The 19,785-nt window shown below is 54.0% G+C and overlaps 2 protein-coding genes and 1 long non-coding RNA gene across 6 annotated transcripts in view; 1 reads left to right on the top strand and 2 right to left on the bottom strand.

The window, feature by feature from the left end:
* Positions 1-8,017, top strand: part of TMEM63A (transmembrane protein 63A) — a 33,370-nt gene extending 25,353 nt beyond the window's left edge. Inside the window, exons 17-24 of one of the 2 annotated variants that reach the window (XM_029227392.1) lie at positions 28-114; positions 571-633; positions 1,573-1,735; positions 2,621-2,726; positions 4,107-4,274; positions 4,996-5,111; positions 5,462-5,524; positions 6,778-7,733. In XM_029227392.1, coding sequence (XP_029083225.1) covers positions 28-114; positions 571-633; positions 1,573-1,735; positions 2,621-2,726; positions 4,107-4,274; positions 4,996-5,111; positions 5,462-5,524; positions 6,778-6,945 — 934 coding nt within the window. In that variant the 3' untranslated portion in view covers positions 6,946-7,733. Of the gene's footprint in view, positions 1-27; positions 115-570; positions 634-1,572; positions 1,736-2,620; positions 2,727-4,106; positions 4,275-4,995; positions 5,112-5,461; positions 5,525-6,777 lie in introns of both variants that reach the window. The other variant, XM_029227393.1, reaches the window with a different exon arrangement.
* LOC114898236 lies at positions 2,857-6,764 on the bottom strand. The gene is made up of 3 exons (XR_003794306.1): positions 6,279-6,764; positions 4,166-4,796; positions 2,857-3,234 (listed from the first exon to the last, which is right to left on the bottom strand). It is a non-coding gene; the product is annotated as an uncharacterized LOC114898236 (long non-coding RNA).
* Positions 8,018-8,257: 240 nt separating the features above from the next.
* Positions 8,258-19,785, bottom strand: part of EPHX1 (epoxide hydrolase 1) — a 35,413-nt gene continuing 23,885 nt past the window's right edge. For all 3 annotated transcript variants that reach the window (XM_029227394.1, XM_029227396.1, XM_029227395.1), the window contains exons 4-9: positions 17,516-17,743; positions 16,805-16,934; positions 16,085-16,290; positions 13,642-13,750; positions 9,374-9,490; positions 8,258-8,758 (exon numbers count right to left, since the gene is read on the bottom strand). In XM_029227394.1, the coding sequence (XP_029083227.1) occupies positions 8,557-8,758; positions 9,374-9,490; positions 13,642-13,750; positions 16,085-16,290; positions 16,805-16,934; positions 17,516-17,743 (992 nt within the window). In that variant the 3' untranslated portion in view covers positions 8,258-8,556. The remainder of the gene's footprint in view (positions 8,759-9,373; positions 9,491-13,641; positions 13,751-16,084; positions 16,291-16,804; positions 16,935-17,515; positions 17,744-19,785) is intronic.

The following is a 19,785-nucleotide window of genomic DNA, read 5'->3' as shown; positions in this document are numbered from 1 at the left end:
TGACGGCTCACCTCTGACTTCCTGCAGGTCGGGGGAAAACCGAATCATGATGACCAAGGTCTACATATTCTTGATCTTCATGGTGCTGATTCTGCCCTCCCTGGGCCTCACCAGGTACATATTACCGCCTCCCGCTCTAAATTCAGAACCAGGGCCTCACAGAGAACACTGTCCTCAAGAAAATGCAGACGCTTCGGGAGTGGCTGCAAATTCCTGACGACATTTGAACCTGTCACACTCACTTGGCATACAATTGTGCTGGCCCACTGATTCTTCCAGAGATATGATCTTTCTGCCTTAAAAAAAAAAAAAGCTTGAAAATGAAACTTACCATGGACCTTCCACTTAGGGAGAGGGTCTAATCATGGCTTTGGTTATTTCGAGGAAGGAAGTTTCTGTTAAAGCAGGCCCTGATGAGTTATGGTATAAGTAGCATCTTAGAGAACCAGGGTAGATCTTGAGATCTGGCCTTTTTTTAAAAAAAAAAAAAAACAGAAGAAAATGAAAGCATATGCAGTGATCACATGGACTGCTGGAAATAAGTTCTTATGGGATTCATTCTTCTTTCAGTTTGGATTTTTTCTTCCGGTGGCTCTTTGATAAAACTTCCTCGGAGGCCTCTGTCAGGTTGGAGTAAGTATCAGCCACGCTGAGTTTTGGAGCCACGTCCCCCAGGGGCTGGGGCTGGGGCTGCAGTGGGGGGAGGGATGTCTGTCCTTCAGGGCCTGTGGACTCCCCGCACCACTACAGGTTCCTGGAGGGGCTGCACCGGGGGAACTGACCCACTTTGTGCTACAAGTGCAGAAATGTGGTTAATCTTTTAGGTTGAAACTCAATTAGTGGCGTTCTCATTCATTCTCTGAAACTTACTGAGAACCGAACGGCCTGGGGAGAAGGAACTGCTGGGTCTCAGTGGTGCCAGGGAAGGGGGAAGGAGAATAATAATTAACACTGCAACCAGAATGACTGTCTGGTCCAGGATTAGTTTTGCTAGGAGAGAGGAGTTGAACTTATTTCTAATGTGTGTCCTCGTTAGTATTTTCAACTTGTACCGAACCCACTTAATAGTAATAGCTGTTATTTAAGAAGATGCCATGCTAAATGCTTGATTCTTTCCTTCATTTAATCTTTAAACAAGCTATGAGTCAGAAATTTGACTATTTCCATTTTACAGATGAGACTGAGGCCCAGACATGCTGAAGAAAAAAAGGCTACCCAGCTAGTTAAGAGACAGAGCTGGGATTCATCCCCAGCCCCTACTGTACTATAAGTCCTAATGTAGGCCCGAATGTCCAAGATAGACTTTTCCAAAGGACTGTTCACAGGGAAGCCTGGCCGTGCCTATCTGAAAGGATAGAGTGAATTTTCTTAAATGGGTTCTCGCTGGGTAAACTGAGGACTTGGGAGCTGGCAGCCACAGACAGACACACCCATACCCAACCAGCTCGGGTCTAGGTTGACAGTGACTTCCAGATGGCCAAATCCGTGGTCAGTTCTGAGTCCCGTCTCTGCTCAGTCACGGGACCCTCTCCCTCTCGGGGCGCTCAGCTCGCACACCCGGTGGTTCCCCAGGTGCGTCTTCCTGCCCGACCAGGGCGCCTTCTTTGTGAACTATGTCATCGCCTCGGCCTTCATTGGCAACGGCATGGAGCTGCTGCGGCTGCCCGGCCTCATCCTCTACACCTTCCGCATGGTCATGGCCAAGACTGCAGCCGACCGTAGGAACATCAAGCAGGTACAGAGGCTGGGGGTGGGCGCTGCCTTCGTCCCAGAGCCTCCCCGCCGCCCACGTTCACCCAGCCGCCTGCTAAGTGCCGGGCATTCTGCTCAGGACCTCTCAACTGGGCCCAGGGCTGTGGGGGAAGGAGGTGTAAGGAGCCTGGGTGAGAGCCTGGCTAGGTCATCCTCCACACTGACTCGGGCTGGAGGAGAGAGTGGGGATTTTTGCATTTTAACCGGGCTGATCACACACACACACACACACACACACATTTCTTTCCCATGGACCTTCATTTGCATAAATTCTTAGATTACTACAGAAGTCAAGGCATTTTGGGCTGGTGGCATTTGTTCCAGGACTCTCTGAATTGGGTGTGTGGGGTTCTCTTTTATTCTCCTTTGCCACTGTGGGAACCATAAGAGGAGAAGCCCTGCATCCTGTCATTTAATCCTCAGAGCCCGCCGTGAGATGGGCGCTACTGGAGTTTGCTTTGCAGACGCACAGACTAAGCCACCGGGAGCTCAAGTGCTTGGCCCGGGACACACGGCTAGAAGGGGCGGAGTGATGTTGGGTCTGACAGAGTCTGTGGAGTATCATTCTACAGTCAGATGTAGCCCCTCTGCCCTTTGGGGGCTCACAGGCCTGTTATGTAGACAGGATTAGAACAAGAGAAACACTACGAAAACACGAGTCATTGTGCCTTTCGAGGTCTGGGTGTGAGCCAGGTGAAGCTGGAGGAGGCTTGTGGAGGGAAAGAAGGGGCCTTGAGAGGTGAGGGGCGCGGTGAGGCTCCCGCTTCCAAAGTCCTCCCGCACTGTGTTCTCCCCGACCACTTGGAATGCACAGAGGCGGGTTGGTGTGGACCAAACCCCTAAGCCCCTCACCACCTCCCCCTCCCAGAACCAGGCCTTCGAGTACGAGTTTGGAGCCATGTATGCGTGGATGCTCTGTGTCTTCACCGTCATCATGGCCTACAGCATCACCTGCCCCATCATCGTGCCGTTCGGTGAGTGGCCCTGGGGCCGGTCCCAGGGTAGGTGGATGGCGGGCAGCCATCAGCAGGGCGTCATGGAGCCCCACAAACAGAGGGCCTCTTGTGGCCACAGGGGACACCAAATTTAATTTCATTTCTCATGGATTCCTTCCGCGGGCCTTCCAAACTGCGAGCTTTCTTAGTACCCCTCCTGGTCTGAGGGCCTCTGCCGGCTGACCGCTTCATTCCTGGGTGACCCTCCGGCAGCGGCTAGGACAGTGCCAGCAGCACTGGTGGAGGCTCTCGTGTTTGTGTCCTGGCTCCGGTGGCCACTGTCACTCTCCACGTGGATTGTCACACTTAATTCTCTCACGATCCTTCAAGGCAGGTCTTGTTTCTGTCCCCTTTTCACAGATGAAGCACTTAACGCTTTGTTAGTGAGGAGTAGAGCCCAGATATGAACTTAGGACTGTTTGACTTACAAGGTCAAGCTCTTGCAATTAAAATACACCATCAGGAGCTGGCAGACAAATGGAAGCGTCTGGAAGGAAACAGAACACCCAGGAGACTGTTGGCAGTGATAGCTGTGGTTTAGAGAAAGGAGGAAGTTTTAGTTTCCCCTGTATACTCTCTCGTACTTTTTTTTTTTTTCTTGCGGTACGCGGGCCTCTCACTGTTGTGGCCTCTCCCGTTGCGGAGCACAGGCTCCGGACGCACAGGCTCAGCAGCCATGGCTCACAGGCCCAGCCGCTCCACGGCATGTGGGATCTTTCCGGACCGGGGCACGAACCCACGTCCCCTGCATCGGCAGGCGGACTCTCAACCACTGCGCCACCAGGGAAGCCCTCGTACTATTTTTAAAGATCTATGATAGTATTACTCTTTTAAAACAACAACAAAAAATGTTTTTAAAGAACCTGACATGATAGAAGAGGCAGCACCCACCCACCTCCTGTGCCATCCCTGGGTTTAGACCCTTGGGCATCTGTTGGCAGTGACGGTACAGGGGGTCAGCTTGGGTGGGAGAAGGAAAGGAGCGTGGGAGCACTGAGGGATAAGAGGAGGGGGGCTCAGCGTGTGAGGAAGTTGAGGCCAGGCCTAAAATGGTCCTAGAATTTCAATGTTCCGTGAGGACAGCAGCACAGACACCTCTACTCCCTGGGTCAGAAAGAGGCTGGGAGGGAGGGAGGGGAGGTGGGGAGAGGAGAGAGGGGGAGAGGTGGACAGGGCGGGGCGGGGCGGGGAGAGAGAGAGAAGGAGAAAAAGCAGTAGGAGCGAGGACGTGCACGTGTGCACGTAGCCCAGCCGCAGCCCCAGCCCAGCTCCCGGCACAAGTAGCCACCTCCAGGAGGAAGGGCGTCGAGTGGCCCCTGCGGCCCAGCCACCGTCCAGCTCACAGCCCTGGCCCCGCAGGCCTCATCTACATCCTGCTCAAGCACATGGTCGACCGGCACAACCTCTACTTCGCCTACCTCCCGGCAAAGCTGGAGAAGCGAATCCACTTCGCAGCCGTGAACCAGGCCTTGGCCGCTCCCATCCTGTGCCTCTTCTGGCTCTACTTCTTTTCCTTCCTGCGCCTGGGTGAGTGGCCCTTCTGACTAGGGCGGGGGTGGAGGGCAGGAGGCAACACCCAGCCTCCTATTCCCGTATCCACACCAGCCGGTCAAATCCCTTCCTGTTTTAAGAGCATCGACTCGGTGTCCAATCAGACGGTGGTACCCCAAGGGTGAGGGCTGATTGGGTACAGCGCCGACAACCCAGTTCCAAGCTATCCTGAGGTCAGGTGTAACCTGGTGAAGGCCAGGTCGATTGCCCCAGACAGCCTTACAGAGAAGATGGTCCCTTTACCAGCTATGAAGGGGCTGAACCAGAGAGGGTGAAGCTCGTCCGCGATGCTCTTTGCGGGTGTGGATGGGCCCAGGTCCTCACACTTCACGGTGTGGAGGCAGTGGGGACATGCAGGAGGGAGAACTGCCACTCTTGAGAAAAAGGAAGAGGCAGAAGAGACGTGTGACTCTGCCGAGGGCACTGGAGACTGGAGGGAACCGAGCCGGCGAGGAAGCTGGCAACTTGCCTTTGACTCGGTGCCCCAGTACCTGAAATCTGACCAGGGATAACGCCAGCTGTTCAGTGGGTCACTCTTTGTGCCCCTGCCTGTGAAGATACCATCCCAGCTGCTGGAGATGGTGGCAAGGGGGTGGCTGATGCCTTCTCTTCGTCTTTGGCCTGAGGGAGAAGCCACACACAGTTCCTGCACCAGGTGTGACCTCCCCCCCGCCAAGGCTGGCATCTTTGTCCCCAGGTCTGAGGGCTCCCCTCACCGTGTTCACCTTCCTGGTGCTTCTGCTTACCATCCTGGTCTGCCTGGCCTACACCTGCTTTGGGTGCTTCAGGCACCTCAGCCCTCTGAACTACAAGGTAAAGGGCCCCTCCCCCACTGCTGCCCAGCCAGGGTCTGGGAGGAGAAGATGGTGGCTTCATTCTCCATCTCTCCTCCACCTCTTCCCAGATCAACAGATCAACGGCCCTCTCCACATTTTATTTATCCACGGGGAAGGCGTGGGTAGCTGGGTGTGATGTGTAGCTTCCCTCCCTGCCCCCTTCCCTGCTCCCTGCACTGCCCACACCATCCTCTCTTGGGCTGCCGCTGGGAGCTTTGTGCCAGCTGGTACTATTATTCTGGGTGTTAATAGTCTGTTTGTTTAGAGGGTGTTAGTTCAGGAAGATCGGTTTTGTTTATCATCGCAAGTTTTTGCTGTTGTTTGCAGACGGAAGAATCGGCAAGTGACAAAGGAAGTGAGGCGGGGGCCCACGTGCCATCACCGTTCACAGTAAGTGCGGTTCTTAGCCAAGCGTGAGCATCTACACCGGCCCCGACCAGATGGGCCCTGCAAACCCGCTTTGATCCTCTCCTGTTAAGACAGAAGTCCCTTGATCACGTGCCAGGCGGGTTTCTGAATTAACGTCATTTGAGAAGGGATCCCTGGTCCCTCCGGATGTTTTCTCTTGCATGTGTGAAGCCACACCCATCACCAGAAGATAATTAGTTTTGCCATGATGTATACCCATCTCCCTCGGTTTCAGTTGCCTGCTCACTTTCCTTCTCTGCATATTTAATGCTTGGTGAGCTTGGGCCTTTAGCGAAGCCATATGGCAAGGCCCTGCGGTTTGATGAAGCTTTATCAGAGCATTTCGCCAGCACCTGCCTGTGTGAGGTCCTTTGCTAGGCACCTAGAGGGTGTCACACTAACTCCCCTCTGAATTCAACAAATGAACATTTTACCTGCTATGGAGGGGGGGCACAGTGTTAGAAAGACACCAGGACTCCTTTCCTTCCTGGTTCTCCCTGCTTCCGGCCTCCAGGGTCCTGCTCCCAGGGTGGGGTTGGGAAAGGAAGGTGGGGCCACAGGCTCCCGGAGCTGTGACCGCCCGGCCTGACAGACAGGGCTGGGACAGCGCCGATCTAGATCAGCAGCAGCATTCTTTCCAGTGGCTCCCTCTCGGGTGTCAGGCACTCTTATCAGTGTCTGTCTCTGGACCAGCCCCAGAGGAGGTTTCAGGAAGATTCATTACCCAGAGGCACACCTGTGACTATGCCTGCCAGACAGGGCAGGTGGATGATGCAGATCCCTCGTTCTCAGCCTGGTTCAGGTCGGCAGCTGGAGTCTGGGATTGAGAGGAAACAGAACCTGCACAGAGTCGGTCAGCTGCTCAGAAGTCCCACTGACAGCATTCTAAGCCTGCCCTGTGTAGATAGAGCTGTTTCCTACATAGAGTGAGAAGTTCTTCTAGAATCCAGTGCCAGGAAGAGTTTTGTTTCCTCTGAGAAATTGGTGTGTGTGCTCTCTTCTCTATGACCAGGAGAACTGTGACTGTGTGTTCTGATTTGCTCTGGCTGTTAGGAAAATCTGCAGTTGGCATAGTTTAGGTCCTGATGTCCTAGGTTGATGTTATTTCTTTATGTGTCCTTCACGAGCATTCTGTGTGTCTTCTGGCTGGAGGGAGGCGGGGCGGTAGGGGAGGAACGGGATAGGGACTCTCGTGCCCACCCCACCCAAGCACTAACACCCCCATTTGTTGGCAGTCCTACGTGCCCCGGATTCTGAACAGCTTGTCCTCGGAGAAAATAGCCCTGTCCCCGCAGCAGCAGCAGACCTACGGTGCCATCCACAACATCAGTGGGACCGTCCCACGGCAGTGCCTGGATCGGAGCCCTGCGGACAGCGTGGCGGCCGCCTGCCAGGAGGCCTGAGGGCCGGGGAGCTGCCGGGCTCGTCCAGACCCGGGGAGTTGGGAGGGGAAGAGACACAGGTGGAGAAGTGGCTTGACTCCAACCTCAACCAAGTCAGGACTTCTTTCCACCTGTTTTAAGCACAACAGCTCTAAAAAGATGGGAGAAGAAAGGGGCTCTGGCCCTTGGCTGAGGCGGAAGTGCGGGACTGCCATCAGGTGGTGGTCTTTTCTAGTCCTAGGAGTGGTAAGGGGAGGATGTGCAGCTCTGGACTCTCCCTTGCTTGCCCAAGGCTCTATTTCCAAGTCCCCCTTCTGCATAAGTGCTCAGCTCTGTGGCCGGGATGATGCCCCTGATGATTTTCAGCAGGATCATGTGTTGGCACTGTGTTCCTCCAACCCATTAGTGTGGTGACTGTATCAAGCGAGAGGGGGAGGTACCGTGTGGAAGACCTTCTCCCTCTGAGCATTCAGACACTGCCCCCCCTCCTCCGGGCACACACGCAACTGATAACCAAAGAGTCTGCAGCAACCGCAGGCCTGAGATGGGTGCCAGATGATGGTCCAGGTCCATCCCAGCTTCCCCTTCTGGCTATCAGGCCCTTCACACCCCTGCCCCCGGCCCCCAGGAGCGAGCCACAGGGCGCAGGACGGGAGCGGGCCGGTGCTGGGCCGCCCCAGTCTCCTCTACATCCCTGCCATGGTTCTGTATTTTTCTGTCACGTTGCCAGTGACACTGTGGCTGGGTCAGGGTCCCCTGCAGCTGGCAGAGACAATGAGGACCACTAATAAAATGCCCATTCAGCCAGACTGGTGAGATGCCGCCTCTTCGGGGCCCAGTGCGTGGGGCTCAGCCTCCAGCCCTTGATTCCATCTGTCTGTTCCCTCCAAAGGGAGCAGTGCTCAGGGCCTCCTTGAAGCCAAGGGAGAACTATGGCCACAGAAGGAGGGGCGCAGCCTCTTGCTTTTTCTCTCCCCACGGGATCCCGCGGCTTGGGACGCACCTTTGGGCACTTGCCGGAGAAGCTGCCTTCCTACTGCCAGAGGCACAAGCCGGTGTGGTGGGTGCCGGTGGGCAGAGCTGGGGGGCCGCTTCCATCCCCGCTGAGGCGAGGCGGGCAGGTCCCCGGCAGTCACTCGGCCTCACTGCCTCTGCTCAGAGCTGCCTCGGGCGGCACCTGGGAGGACAGAGTGGCCTCCCGCCGGCCCCAGCGGCCCGTCCTGCCTCTCCTGGCCAGGATGGAGCAAGGGCCCCAGTGCAGACCTGGCAGCTCTGCTGGAAGGGGCACCCCACGTGGGGTTGGGGCTCGACATGTCACTTGTTCCAGCCGCTCTTAGAAGGAAAATCATTTATCATCAAAGCCATGTTGCTTAACAAAGTGTGTGGGGAGTGTGTGTGGAGGGGTGAGCACGGGGTCCCAGCACGGGCAGGGGACGGAAGCAAGCACATTCCTGGGGAAAGGGGCAACTCCGCCAACAGAGGACTGGGAGGGGGCCTCCCTGCCAGCCTCACTTCTACTGGGAGCTGGGCTGGGAGACCGGGGGCTTCTGGGGAAAACGGCGGGTGTCGGGAGGAAGCCTGCCATGCCAGGGCAGGGGCTGCCTGCGAGGTGACAGCCGGTCCCCGCCGGGGTCACTGCCGCTCCAGCAGCCCCATGAACTTGTGGATGTCCTGGGCGAGCAGCTCTGGCTCCTCAAAGGCAGCAAAGTGGCCCCCACGGGGCATGTAGGAATAAGAGATGAGTTTCGGGTATTTGGATTTCACCCACTTTTCTGGGACGTGTATTAACTCACAAGGGAAGGCAGCAAAGCCCGTGGGCACGTGGACCTTTATCCTGGAAGAGACAGAGATCCCACTGAGGGGGAAGCTGTGTCCTGGCCCCCCTCTTCCCCAAAGCAGGGATTCAGGGGGCTGGGGGTTCAGTTCGCTCACCCATGTGGAACCATAGAAGGACAGACCCAGGGTTTTAACCGCCCACCTCAATTCCAGCCCTCTCTGGGGCCCTCTTTTCTGGAAGGGCTGCCCCAGCTGGACAGCGTCACTGAGGTGGGGTGGGACAGCCTCTAACTCCCACCTTTGTCCCCCCGCCACTTCCCTTTGCTGCTGCCTGAGAGTTTCCCTGTGAGATCAGGAAAGGGTTCCGGGGAAGTCCCAGAGCCATCACCGCCATCCTAGGACAGCCTCCCGGCCCTGCGGGAGCCACTTGGGATGTCTGGGGGGGCAGGCCTGGTGTTCCCTCTGTGAGCTACTTCTAATAATAGGAATCTCTCCGAACACCCCTGACCTTTAAATTGTGTTCTCATCTTGCACTCCCGGTGCGCACCCAAGGCTGGGCTGTACTTTACCGCATCAAACGTCCTCCCTCAAGTCCAAGGCCAGGCCATTCCCCTGCTCCCTGCCTCGGAGGCACCCTCCTCAGAAGCCCTGCTCCGGGCTCAGCCGGACTTACCCCTCATGCCTATTGTCCAGCCTCATGTTCTCTTTGTAGAAGCGCTGGGAGGAGGTGATGGTGCCTGTCGTCCAGTAGAGCATCACGCCCGTCAGCAGATCGTCCAGGGAGAACTTCCTGGGAAAGCAGACCGGAAGGCCCCTCTCAGTGCCAGGTGCAGTTGTATGACAAATAAGGGCCGCCACTTTCAAGCTGTACGCCAGGCGCTATGCCCTCCTGGCTTCCCTCCTCAGGCCTCACTGCCAGCTTGGCGATCTTATCCCCGTGCCACAGGCAGGCCTGGCCCAGCGTCACCATAACCGTGACGACAGGTAATGCAGAGTAATGGCCATGTACAAGGCAGGCCGTCATCTTGGGTGGTGTCAACCACCCCCCTCCCTGACCTGCCTAACGGTTCAGGCCAGAAGGGATGAAGCAGGTGAGGTCAACTGAACCCAGAGGCTTTGGCTGGTCACCGCTGGGTAGCCAGGAGGTCGGTGGGTAGGATGCTGCAAACCCTGCTCAGAGGTGGTGCCCACTCCTGGGACCTCAGTGCAGGCCACCTTCAGACCATCCTCAGGGGGGCCCACCCTGCCAGGCCCTGAGCCAAACCTGATCTCCAGGCAGGCTTTAGAAGCCCCGATCCTGCCCTGACCGGACACCAGGAGAAGCAGGGCAGGGTCAGCAGCTCCTGGGGCATTTTTATTCACTAGCCCCCAGCTTGCCTCCCGCCAAACCTGTGTCACCCCAGGAGGGAGCCATGGGCTCCTGCAGAGACCCACCACACCCACTCAGCACGGGACACCCCTTTTCTTCTCCAGCCTGGGAACTGCTGAGCAGGTGAACCCCACCCAGACTGCAGAGCCCCACACTCTGGAAGGAAATAATCATTTGGTACCTAATGTTGGAGCACGTGGCCTGTGGACTCTGGAAGCCCCACTTCCTCCTGGGCCCACCTGGCCCTCTCTCTCTCCTGCTGCTGGGCTCCCTCAGCCCGGCCTGCGTCCAGAGCCCCCGGAGCCCTCCATGTGGCCTCCCCTCTGCCCACTTCAGCTGCTGCTTTCCACTGGCTGTGCCTCCTGGGCCTCCATTTCCCCACTGTTCCCCAACTCATCTTCCACTCCCCAGCATCTGCCCTTCTTCCCTGGAATAACCGCCCACCGCACCTCAGACCCTCTCGCTCCCCTGCCATCACTCACCCCTTCAGTGCCCTCACCTGGGGGCCTTCTGCCACCCTGAGCCCACCCGACAGTCCACAGATGTGAGGGGACTCCAGCACTACTGACGCCACGCTCTCCAACCTCAGCTGCCACCTCCTCAACAGGTCCTGACAGCCGTGTGCTCACCCACAGCCTCCCGCCTGCCCTGCCTGCCTCTTTGAGGAAATCCAAGTTCATGGGGCAGCAGCTCCCACCCCCCATACCCTTCCCTGTTTGAGTCCAGATTTGGGGCTTAGGAGAGCTGTCGCCGCTTGTCCTGGGCCCTAAATGCCTCCATCTGCCTCTTCAGGCCCAAACGTCAGTCACCCCGCCCCCCCAACCCCGAATGCCCTCAGGCCTTACCCTTGCTCCATACCCCTGTCCCCTCTCTCCCGCCCCTGCCATCTCTCCCATGCCTCCTCACCCTGCACACCGGAACTGTCCCTGCTGCCCAGGCCTCGCAGGTAGGGCCCTCTCACTAGGTCTGTCCTCCCAGACTTTCTCACTTCTGGTCCTTCAGCAGCCAATAAGGCTCCTCCCAGCATCCCTGGATGATGCCCTGTTGCACTCTGTCTGAGGAGATCTACCCTGTGGCTCCAGCTACTAATTCACCAAGAGGACAGTGGAAATAACTCCTTCCAATTCGACCCCTCACCTGAGCTCCAGATCTGTGAGCCCAGTTACCAAGTGGACACCTGCGCCCGGGCATCCTGCCAGCATCTCCCACTCGGCATGTCTGTGACGAAAATGAGCTCAGCCTGTGTCCCCGCCAAGCCCTGCTGCCCTCACTCCTGCATTCCCACCCCATCCTTGCTGCCTGGATTAAAGAACATTTGCGGGCTTCCCTGGTGGTGCAGTGGTTGAGAGTCCACCTGCCGATGCAGGGGACACGGGTTCGTACCCCGGTCCGGGAGGATCCCACGTGCCGCGGAGCGGCTGGGCCCGTGAGCCATGGCCACTGAGCCTGCGCATCTGGAGCCTGTGCTCCGCAACAGGAGAGGCCACAACAGTGAGAGGCCCGTGTACTGCAAAAATAAATAAATAAATAAAATAAAATAAAATAAAAAAGAACATTTGCTGCTCCGCCTGCCAGGCTCCTCAGCTGTATGCAGTTAGCTTCGTTGATTCATCAGAAGCCAATTGGCCCAAGATGGTCAGTTTGCTTAATTTACGTGTTTGCTTCAGCTATTTGGCTGCAGTTGGTCAATTACATTTTTATCCTTAGAACCACATTTTGCGCCACCAGGGAAGTCCTGAACATCTTTTTAAATGCAATTTTGATAACAAAATGAAAACCAGTCAATGGAAACTGAACAGTTAAAAGAAGCATTTAAACGTGTGAACTGGGACTTCCCTGGTGGCGCAGTGGTTAAGAATCCACCTGCCAATGCAGGGGACATGGGTTCGAGCCCTGGTCCAGGAAGATCCCACATGCCGCAGAGCAACTAAGCCCGTGCGCCACAGCTACTGAGCCTGCGCTCTAGAGCCCGCGAGCTGCAATACTGAGCCCGTACGCCACAACTACTGCAGCCTGCGTGCCTAGAGCCCATGCTCCACAACAAGAGAAGCCACCGCAATGAGAAGCCCGTGCACCGCAATGCAGAGTAGCCCCCCCTCTCCACAACTAGAGAAAGCCCGCACGCAGCAACGAAGACCCAGCACAGCCAAAAATAAATATATAAATTTTAAAAAATAAATAAACTGGTGAACTGGCTTTTGGCAAGTTGGCCAAGTGCTTCCATCACCCCTACAGCTCTGACTACAGCTTGAAAACTACCACAGCAACCATTTCCACCCTCCTGCAAAAAGATCTGTGTCCCTTATAGAACACAGATCTGATCACGTCTGTCCCCTGCTCAAAGCTTTGGTGCTCCTGGTATGCAGCCAAGCAGAAGCTGAAGGGGGAAGCCCGCGGGCGGTCTGGCTGGCCTCACATCTGGCTCCAGGTACTTGTGTGCAAGGAGCAGGGCCGGACCCCTCGCCAAGGTGCTCCCGGTGGCACTGCATTGACCTTTGGGTGCTGCCCAGTGTGGGGCGGGGGAGACAGATCCCAGGGTGAGGCTCTTGGAGGACCCGCCTATAGGAATGAGTTTGTGGTCTGGCTCCACTGTACCTGCTCCAGCCTCTGGACAAGTTACCCCTTCCAAGTACACCATGCATTTTAATCACTCCAACCTTTGCTTCTGCTCTTCTCTTTGCCTAAATTCCCTTCTTCGCCCTTTCCACCTGGCAAACTCCTACTCATCCTTTAAGGCCCAGATCAAATAGATTCTCCCAGTCATTTCCCCTCCCTGTCCCTTAAACAGAGTGAATCCTCCTTTCTCTGTGCCCCACAGTCCTTGGCATGTATCTTTAGAGCTCATTTCATCAGACAAGTATTTATTGAGCACCAACTATATGCCCAGTGCTGTTCCAGGTGCTGGGGCTAGGGCATGGCTTAGACAAAGTCCCTACTTCCAGGGCCAGATCCATTCACTCTTTTCCACATCTGAGCACTGTATCTGGCACTCTCTGTGTCTCTGAAGCAATAACAAAAGGGATGGGCCCTGGAGAAGGTGGGTCAAGACCGACCTTGATGAAGCTTAGGTCAGACCAGAGACCCAGGAATCTTGCGCTGTCGAGGCTGCAGCCTCCAAGGCTTCGGGAGACAGGACGGCCTCCCCACTCTTTCTGCAGCCACCCTGCAGGACCGGCTTCCACAGGGCATGCATTCCTACGGCCATGAGGCCGGCTCTTCCGGGGTTTGGGGGGAGGGGCCGTGGGCTGCTCCCACGTCTTGGCCAAAAAGAGGCTCTTGCTGCCCTCTGGACGCCCCGGTCCCAGGAGGAGGCTGTTTAGCAACCAGAACAGTCTTGAGCCCTGCATCCTATTCTTGACCCCTCCACTGTGAGGCTAGACCCTTCTGGGCCTCAGCTTCCTCATCCAAAAATCAGGGTTAGGCTGGCCACAGGGTGAGGATTTGTGGGACATCCAGCAACAGATGGAACTTGCTGACCATCCCACCCAGATAAAGCAAGCAGAGATGAAGATGGCGAGAAGGGAGGTGGGTGAGGAAGGTGGTGCCAGCAGCAGGGGTGGATGGGGTCTCACCTCTCCAGGCCTCCATCCTCCAGGTCTCGGAACTCTGGATTGGTCCAGGTAGAAAACTTCTCTAGAATATAGGCAGCCAGTCCCACGGGAGAGTCATTCAGAGCACAGCCTGACATGGGAAGAAGCAAGCGAGCGACTCAGGCCTGGGGCCAGGGAGCTGGCCAGCAGGACAGAGGTGCAGTGCCGGTCCCCCAGAGCGGCACCGTGGGCAGGAAGCCCACGTCAGAGCACAGCCCTGCCCTAACTCTAGGAGCACCTCACTTCCTTGACCCTTGGCCCTGGAATCCTTAATGGCAAAAGGGGTAACACCTCTCCCACTACCTCTTAGGGATCCATACGCTACATGGGCAACTTCCTTCAAACTGAAGAGTCTACGACTCCAGGTTTTGTAGGATCCCAATGAGAAATACATATGAATGGTGTTTTTTAAAAGTGGGCTTTTTTTTTGTTTCTATTCTATGATTAGTGAAAAATTAGAAACAACCTAAAAGTCCAAAATAGGGAATCAGTTACAGATAATATTGATCCACTCATAAGCTCAAAGACTGAGCAAGCATTAAAAATGGCATGGATGGATCTCAGAAACAAAATATTCAGCAAAAGAAGCCAGACTCAAAAGAGCACCTATTTGAGGATTCCAATGCATATAAAGTATAAAAACAGGCAAAAGCAATCTATCTGTCAGAGGTTAGGAGGCTGGCTGCCCTGGGCGTGATGGGTAGTGCCCAGAAGAGGGTACAGGTGGCTTCCGGGCTGGTGGGTCATGCTTTGTTTCTTGAGTGCGTGCTGGTTATATGGACAGATCCCATTTGCGAAAATTCATCAACCAAAATGTTAGCAGGTTCTTCTGCAGGTCTGGGAGAGGAGAGGTAGGGAAGGCCGAGAGGTTTCAGGTGATTGTCTTTTCTATTTTGTGCTTTTCTGCATCTTTCAATTTTTTGACAATGAACATGGATTACTTTTATAATCAGAGGAAAAAAACTGGTTTTATAAAACACTGTTATTATTATCAGGAGCTGCCTAACATGTGTGAGCATGAGACTGTCATGGAAACTCTAAAAGACTTGGAAATGGGCAAAACAACTTCTGGGTATCCTCTGAGTGGAATTCGAAGAGTTTCTAGTGGACCCTTCTGGGGTCATGTGATTGCCAAGGGGACCCCTCTTCCCTTGTCTTAGAGCTATTTTTACAGCTCTGTAAATTGTTGAAAACTGATAGGAATGCAAATGATTCTTGTTCACAGAGAAGCAAAGTAGATCCTAAAGGTTCTCATCACATAGTAAACAACATTTTTTTTTCTCTTTTTTTTGTATCTATGAGATGTTGGATGTTAACTAAACTTATCGTGCTAATCATTTTGCAACAGATGTAAGTCAAGTCATTATGCTGTACACCTTACATGTATACAGTGCTATATGTCAGTTATATCTCAAAAAAACTAAAAGAAAAATAAATTTGTCCCGTGGAGATTTACTTGAGTTTTACCCTGTGGATTTTGACAAGTTTTGCATCTATTAGCAAATTTACTTTAGTGTTCCCAGTTGCCTTCGAACTGTTCTGTTTTACATTTTACTAGTTCCTTTATTAATTAATGAGTTAAATAAAATCTTTGACACGTGTTCATTTTTTATTTGTATGATTTTATCTTTTTAAATATTTGGGGGGTTTTAATTTACATTTGTAAATTAATTTATTGACAAAATATATAGTATACCCCCACACACACACAAAGTATAGCTGTGTGATTAATATCTTAAAAAAAATATTATTCCTGGGCTTCCCTGGTGGCGCAGTGGTTGAGAGTCCACCTGCCGATGCGGGGGACACAGGTTTGTGCCCCGGTCCGGGAAGATCCCACATGCCACGGAGAGGCTGGGCCCGTGAGCCATGGCCGCTGAGCCTGCGCGTCCGGAGCCTGTGCTCCGTAACGGAAGAGGCCACAACAGTGAGAGGCCCGTGTACCGCAAAAAAAAAAAAATATTATTCCTTAACAGGGCCCTGATGGCAGAAACGGTTGCTGGGCCCTCCTCAGTGTCTTGGGGACACTCCCCCCACGCCCTGGGGCACCCTCCTGCCCCCAAAGCCCCAGGCCTAAAGAGCCCTAGGCTTCGTCCTCCCCCCATCCCTGTCCATCCCTCTGCTTCTCACTGTAGGACTTGGGCTCAGGGGTGGAGGGACCAGGGGTCAAAGCCAACAGGAACACTGATGCCGCTCAGTGGAGTTGTTTGGGAATTTTATGACCACGCATCACTCATGTCTGTGGAGAAATGCCGTGTAAGGGTGGAAGGAGCTCTGAGTCTCTCACAAGAGGTTTTCACCCCGTGAACCGTGTTCCTGGGGTGGGTGAGGCTTCCCCCCGGTTGGAAGCCTTGCTGAATGGAATGGATGTAAGCCCACCCGACCCGAACCACTGAGCCAGGCTTTCCTCCGCCTGCCCACTCACCTACGGTGTCCGGCTTGGTGCTCTGGATGTGCAGGTAGCCGCTCTCCCTCACTAAGTTGAAGAAGATCTTCTTTAAGGAGTACATCAGCTCCATATCCCTCTTGGTGTAGCCAAAAAGCCTCCCAAAACGCCATCCCAGGAGAAGGGTCAGGGTGTAGAAATTTCTTAAAATGAATGCCATGTTCAAGTGCAGGCCTTTCACGTGGCTGAGGGCAGAGAAGGGCCAGGGGAGGCTGGGTGGCATCAAGGATGGGGAAGCGACAGGGGCGGAGATGGAGGAGAAAGAGGCCACGGGGCTGAAGAGCACAGGGCCAGCCCTCTTCGGCCTCTGCCCCCTGGGGTGACCACATGGTGGAAGGGCAGGTCCCGGTCAGGCCTCTCCCGGGACTTGGTCCATCAGAAAGGTCTACTCCCCGACTTTCCCCTCCTTTAACTGGCCCTCTCTGCCTGGGAACCTGGCCCAGAGTCACCAATCCTGTGTGACATCAAGTGGAGGGAAGATCCACGTCGAAGTGCCCCAGGCAGAGCTGAATGACGGGGACCCTCCCTTGTCTCCCCTGGGCCCACACATATCCTGCCTGTGTAGCCCCTGCTCCAAGGCTCAGACACTACTCCCAGGCAGGGCCTGGCGTGCATAACCCGCCTCCCTGCACATCCACCTCACATGGGCTGTGCACACACACCTGCACACGTACACACACGCCTGACAGCCACCCTCACCTGGGCACCAGCTGGGCCATGTTGGTGCAGATCAGGGCTCCCCAGTCTCCGCCTTGAATATAGAATTGCTGGAAGCCCAGCCGCAGCATCAGCTTATAAAAGATCCTGGCAGTGGCCACTGAGTTGAAGCCTGGTTGTAAAGGGGAAAGAAGAACCGTGTGGGGGTCACGCCCTGGTTCCTCCCAGGCCCTCTGAGATTCCTCAGCCCCCCTGCCCTAGGCTGAGGGGAGAGCAGCTCACAGGGGATGAGAAGGAATCCTGGAGCCCAAGGGTGGGGTGCCCAGTGCCCAGAAGGCAGTGCCCCTGGTGCTGGCCTTGGTGCAGGAGACAGTGAGGGCGTGTGATGGACTCAGGCTGGTCCGGCTGAGCGTCGGTGGGCCCACGCTGCGTGCGGGGCTTAGTCGGCCTCGCTGGCCCGGAACAGTTCAGGGCCCACACGTGGACCTGCCCTGAGTGGGCAGCTCCTGAGGACACGAGAGTCCAGGCCCTGAGCCAGCTCTGGACAGTCGTGACTCGGCCCGGTCCCCCGCCTGCCACGCCCCTCACATCCTGAGAAGATGCACTGGCCCTCTGGCAATAAAATCGCCCCCATTGCTTCTCTTCCCTCTGGTCTCAGACCCCTCCTTCCTCAGCCTCCTTAGGCTCTGAAGGAAGCTGTCCCAGCCGACTCCCCACCCCTGGGGCAGTGACACAGCCTGCAGCAGCCCGTACCCTTCTTGGAAGATGCCTCTGAGAAGCCATAGCCAGGAATGGATGGACAGATGACTTCAAAAACATGCTCATCGCTCAGGCCATGGTTCTTGGGGTCAGTCAGGAACGGGATGATCTTATAAAACTCGTAGAAGGAGCCAGGCCAGCCATGCACCATCAGCAAGGGCTTTGGGGTCTGGCCAGAGGGCAGCTGGGGGGGCTTCACGTGGATGAAGTGGATGTCCAGGCCTAGGGAGACAGAGCACAGTCAGGGTCAGGAGGAGAGGGCCCTGAGGCTGTGGACGCCACAGTCCCAGCTCTCAGGGTAGCCAATCAGGCTCTGCACCGCCACAGCAGGGCTGCCACCCTCGGCGCCCCCATGGTATTGACTACAGTAGCCACCGCTAGTGCTGGCTGAGTGCTTACACGGAGCTCCAGATACCCGGGTAGCTTGCTCGGCCTCACGGCCACCTGCAGCGTGCCCCTCTCACGTGAGAACGTGAGCTCTGTCTGTAAGGCCACAGCCAGGCTGCTCACGCACGGCTGGATTCCCAGAGGCCAGAATAGGTCCTGGCTGTGGCAGCACTCAATGAATACTTGTTTAATAATTTACAAATTGCGGGGGGAAAAAGCCCTATATATCCAGCAGTAGAGAATGAAATAGTTTAACAGTATACTGTAATATAACACAGTCATCTAAAATGACTTCCCTGGCGGTCAGGACTCCCCGGGCGGTCCAGTGCTTAGGACTCCGCACTTCCACTGCAGGAGGCACAAGTTCAATCCCTGGTTGGGGAACTAAGATTCCACATGCCGGGCGATGCAGCCAAAAAGTAAATAAATAAAATAAAATGATAGTGTCGACGTGTATTGAATATGGAAATCAGTTCCGTATACACTGCTAAGTGGTAAAAGCAAACGACCAAGCCATATCCATCGTATGACCAATTTTCGTAAACAGTCATATGTATGCATATGTTTATATCGTGTGCGTAGGAATTTTAAAGTCTGAAGAGATAAACTACAAGAATATAAGAAGTAGTCCTCTCTGAGCAATAGAATTTCAAGTAAATTATTGTCTTTTTTGTGTTATAGGAACTACTAAATTTTTCTACAATGGACATATGCATAACTATTTTTTCTTTAAGTGGAGAAAATTTTTCTAAGGTAGAGTGCTGGGCACTGGAACACCATCCTGGCCAAGGGCAGGTGAATGGATTCCAGGCCCCACTAGAGTCCCTTTGATAGCAGCCCCTTCCCAGGCAAGTGGCCTGGATTGCGCCTGGGTGTTCAAGGCAAACACAGCCAGGGCTGCTGGCACACCTGGAACCCTCCACCATGAGGGCTGGCACTGATAGCAAGGTCTGTTGTTTATTCATTATACAAATAATGCATGTTTTCTATAGAAAACAGGAAACAAAGGTAAATCAAAAGGGGGGAAAATCACATAGTAACCCCATGATCTGAAGAGAACATTGTGTTGTCTGTCCAACTTTTTGCAACAAATTTTTTTGGGGAACAATTTTATATTTATAGAAAAATAGTGAAGCTTGTACAGGAAGTTCCCATATACCACTACTCAGTTTCTCCTACTATTAATATCTCATGTTAGGATGGTACATTTGTTACAATGCATGAACCAGTACTGATACATTAATAACTAAAGTCCATACTTTAAGTATGCAGATTTCCTTAGTTTTTTTTTTTTAAGTTTTAATTTTTTTAATTTTATGGTGGTAAGAACATCTAACATGAGACCTACTGTCTTCACAAAGTTTTAAGTGTATATATAGTTCAGTATCATTATCTACAGGCGCAATGTCCTTCAGCGGATCCTTAGAACTTACTTATCTGCTGTAACTGAAACTTTGTACCCAGTAATTAGCAACTCTCCAGTTCGCCCACCTCCCAGCCCCTGGCAACCAACATTCTTCTCTCTTTGACAATTTTAGATACCTCATATGAGTGGAATCACGCAGTATTTGTCCTTCGGTGATTGGCTTATAACACTGAGCATAATGTTCTCAAAGTTCATCCATGTTGTCACATATTGCAGGATTTCCTTCTTTTTAAAGGCTGAATAATATTGGTACATACAAACAATGGAATATTACTCAGATTTCCTTATTTTTTACCCAATGTCCTTTTTCTGTTCCAGGATCCCATCCAGGACACATTACATTTATCTGTCATGTCTCCTTAGGCTCCTCTTTGGCCGTTCAGACAGTTCAGACTTTTTTAAAAAGAGAGAACATAACTCTCTTTTAACAAAAATAGAATCCTACATACAT

This window comes from Monodon monoceros, unplaced genomic scaffold (assembly GCF_005190385.1).
Source record: "Monodon monoceros isolate NGI ecotype Baffin Bay Population unplaced genomic scaffold, NGI_Narwhal_1 Super_Scaffold_18, whole genome shotgun sequence".
In the NCBI taxonomy this organism is placed as follows: domain Eukaryota; kingdom Metazoa; phylum Chordata; class Mammalia; order Artiodactyla; family Monodontidae; genus Monodon; species Monodon monoceros.
This window is presented reverse-complemented; position numbering and strand designations above follow the sequence as displayed.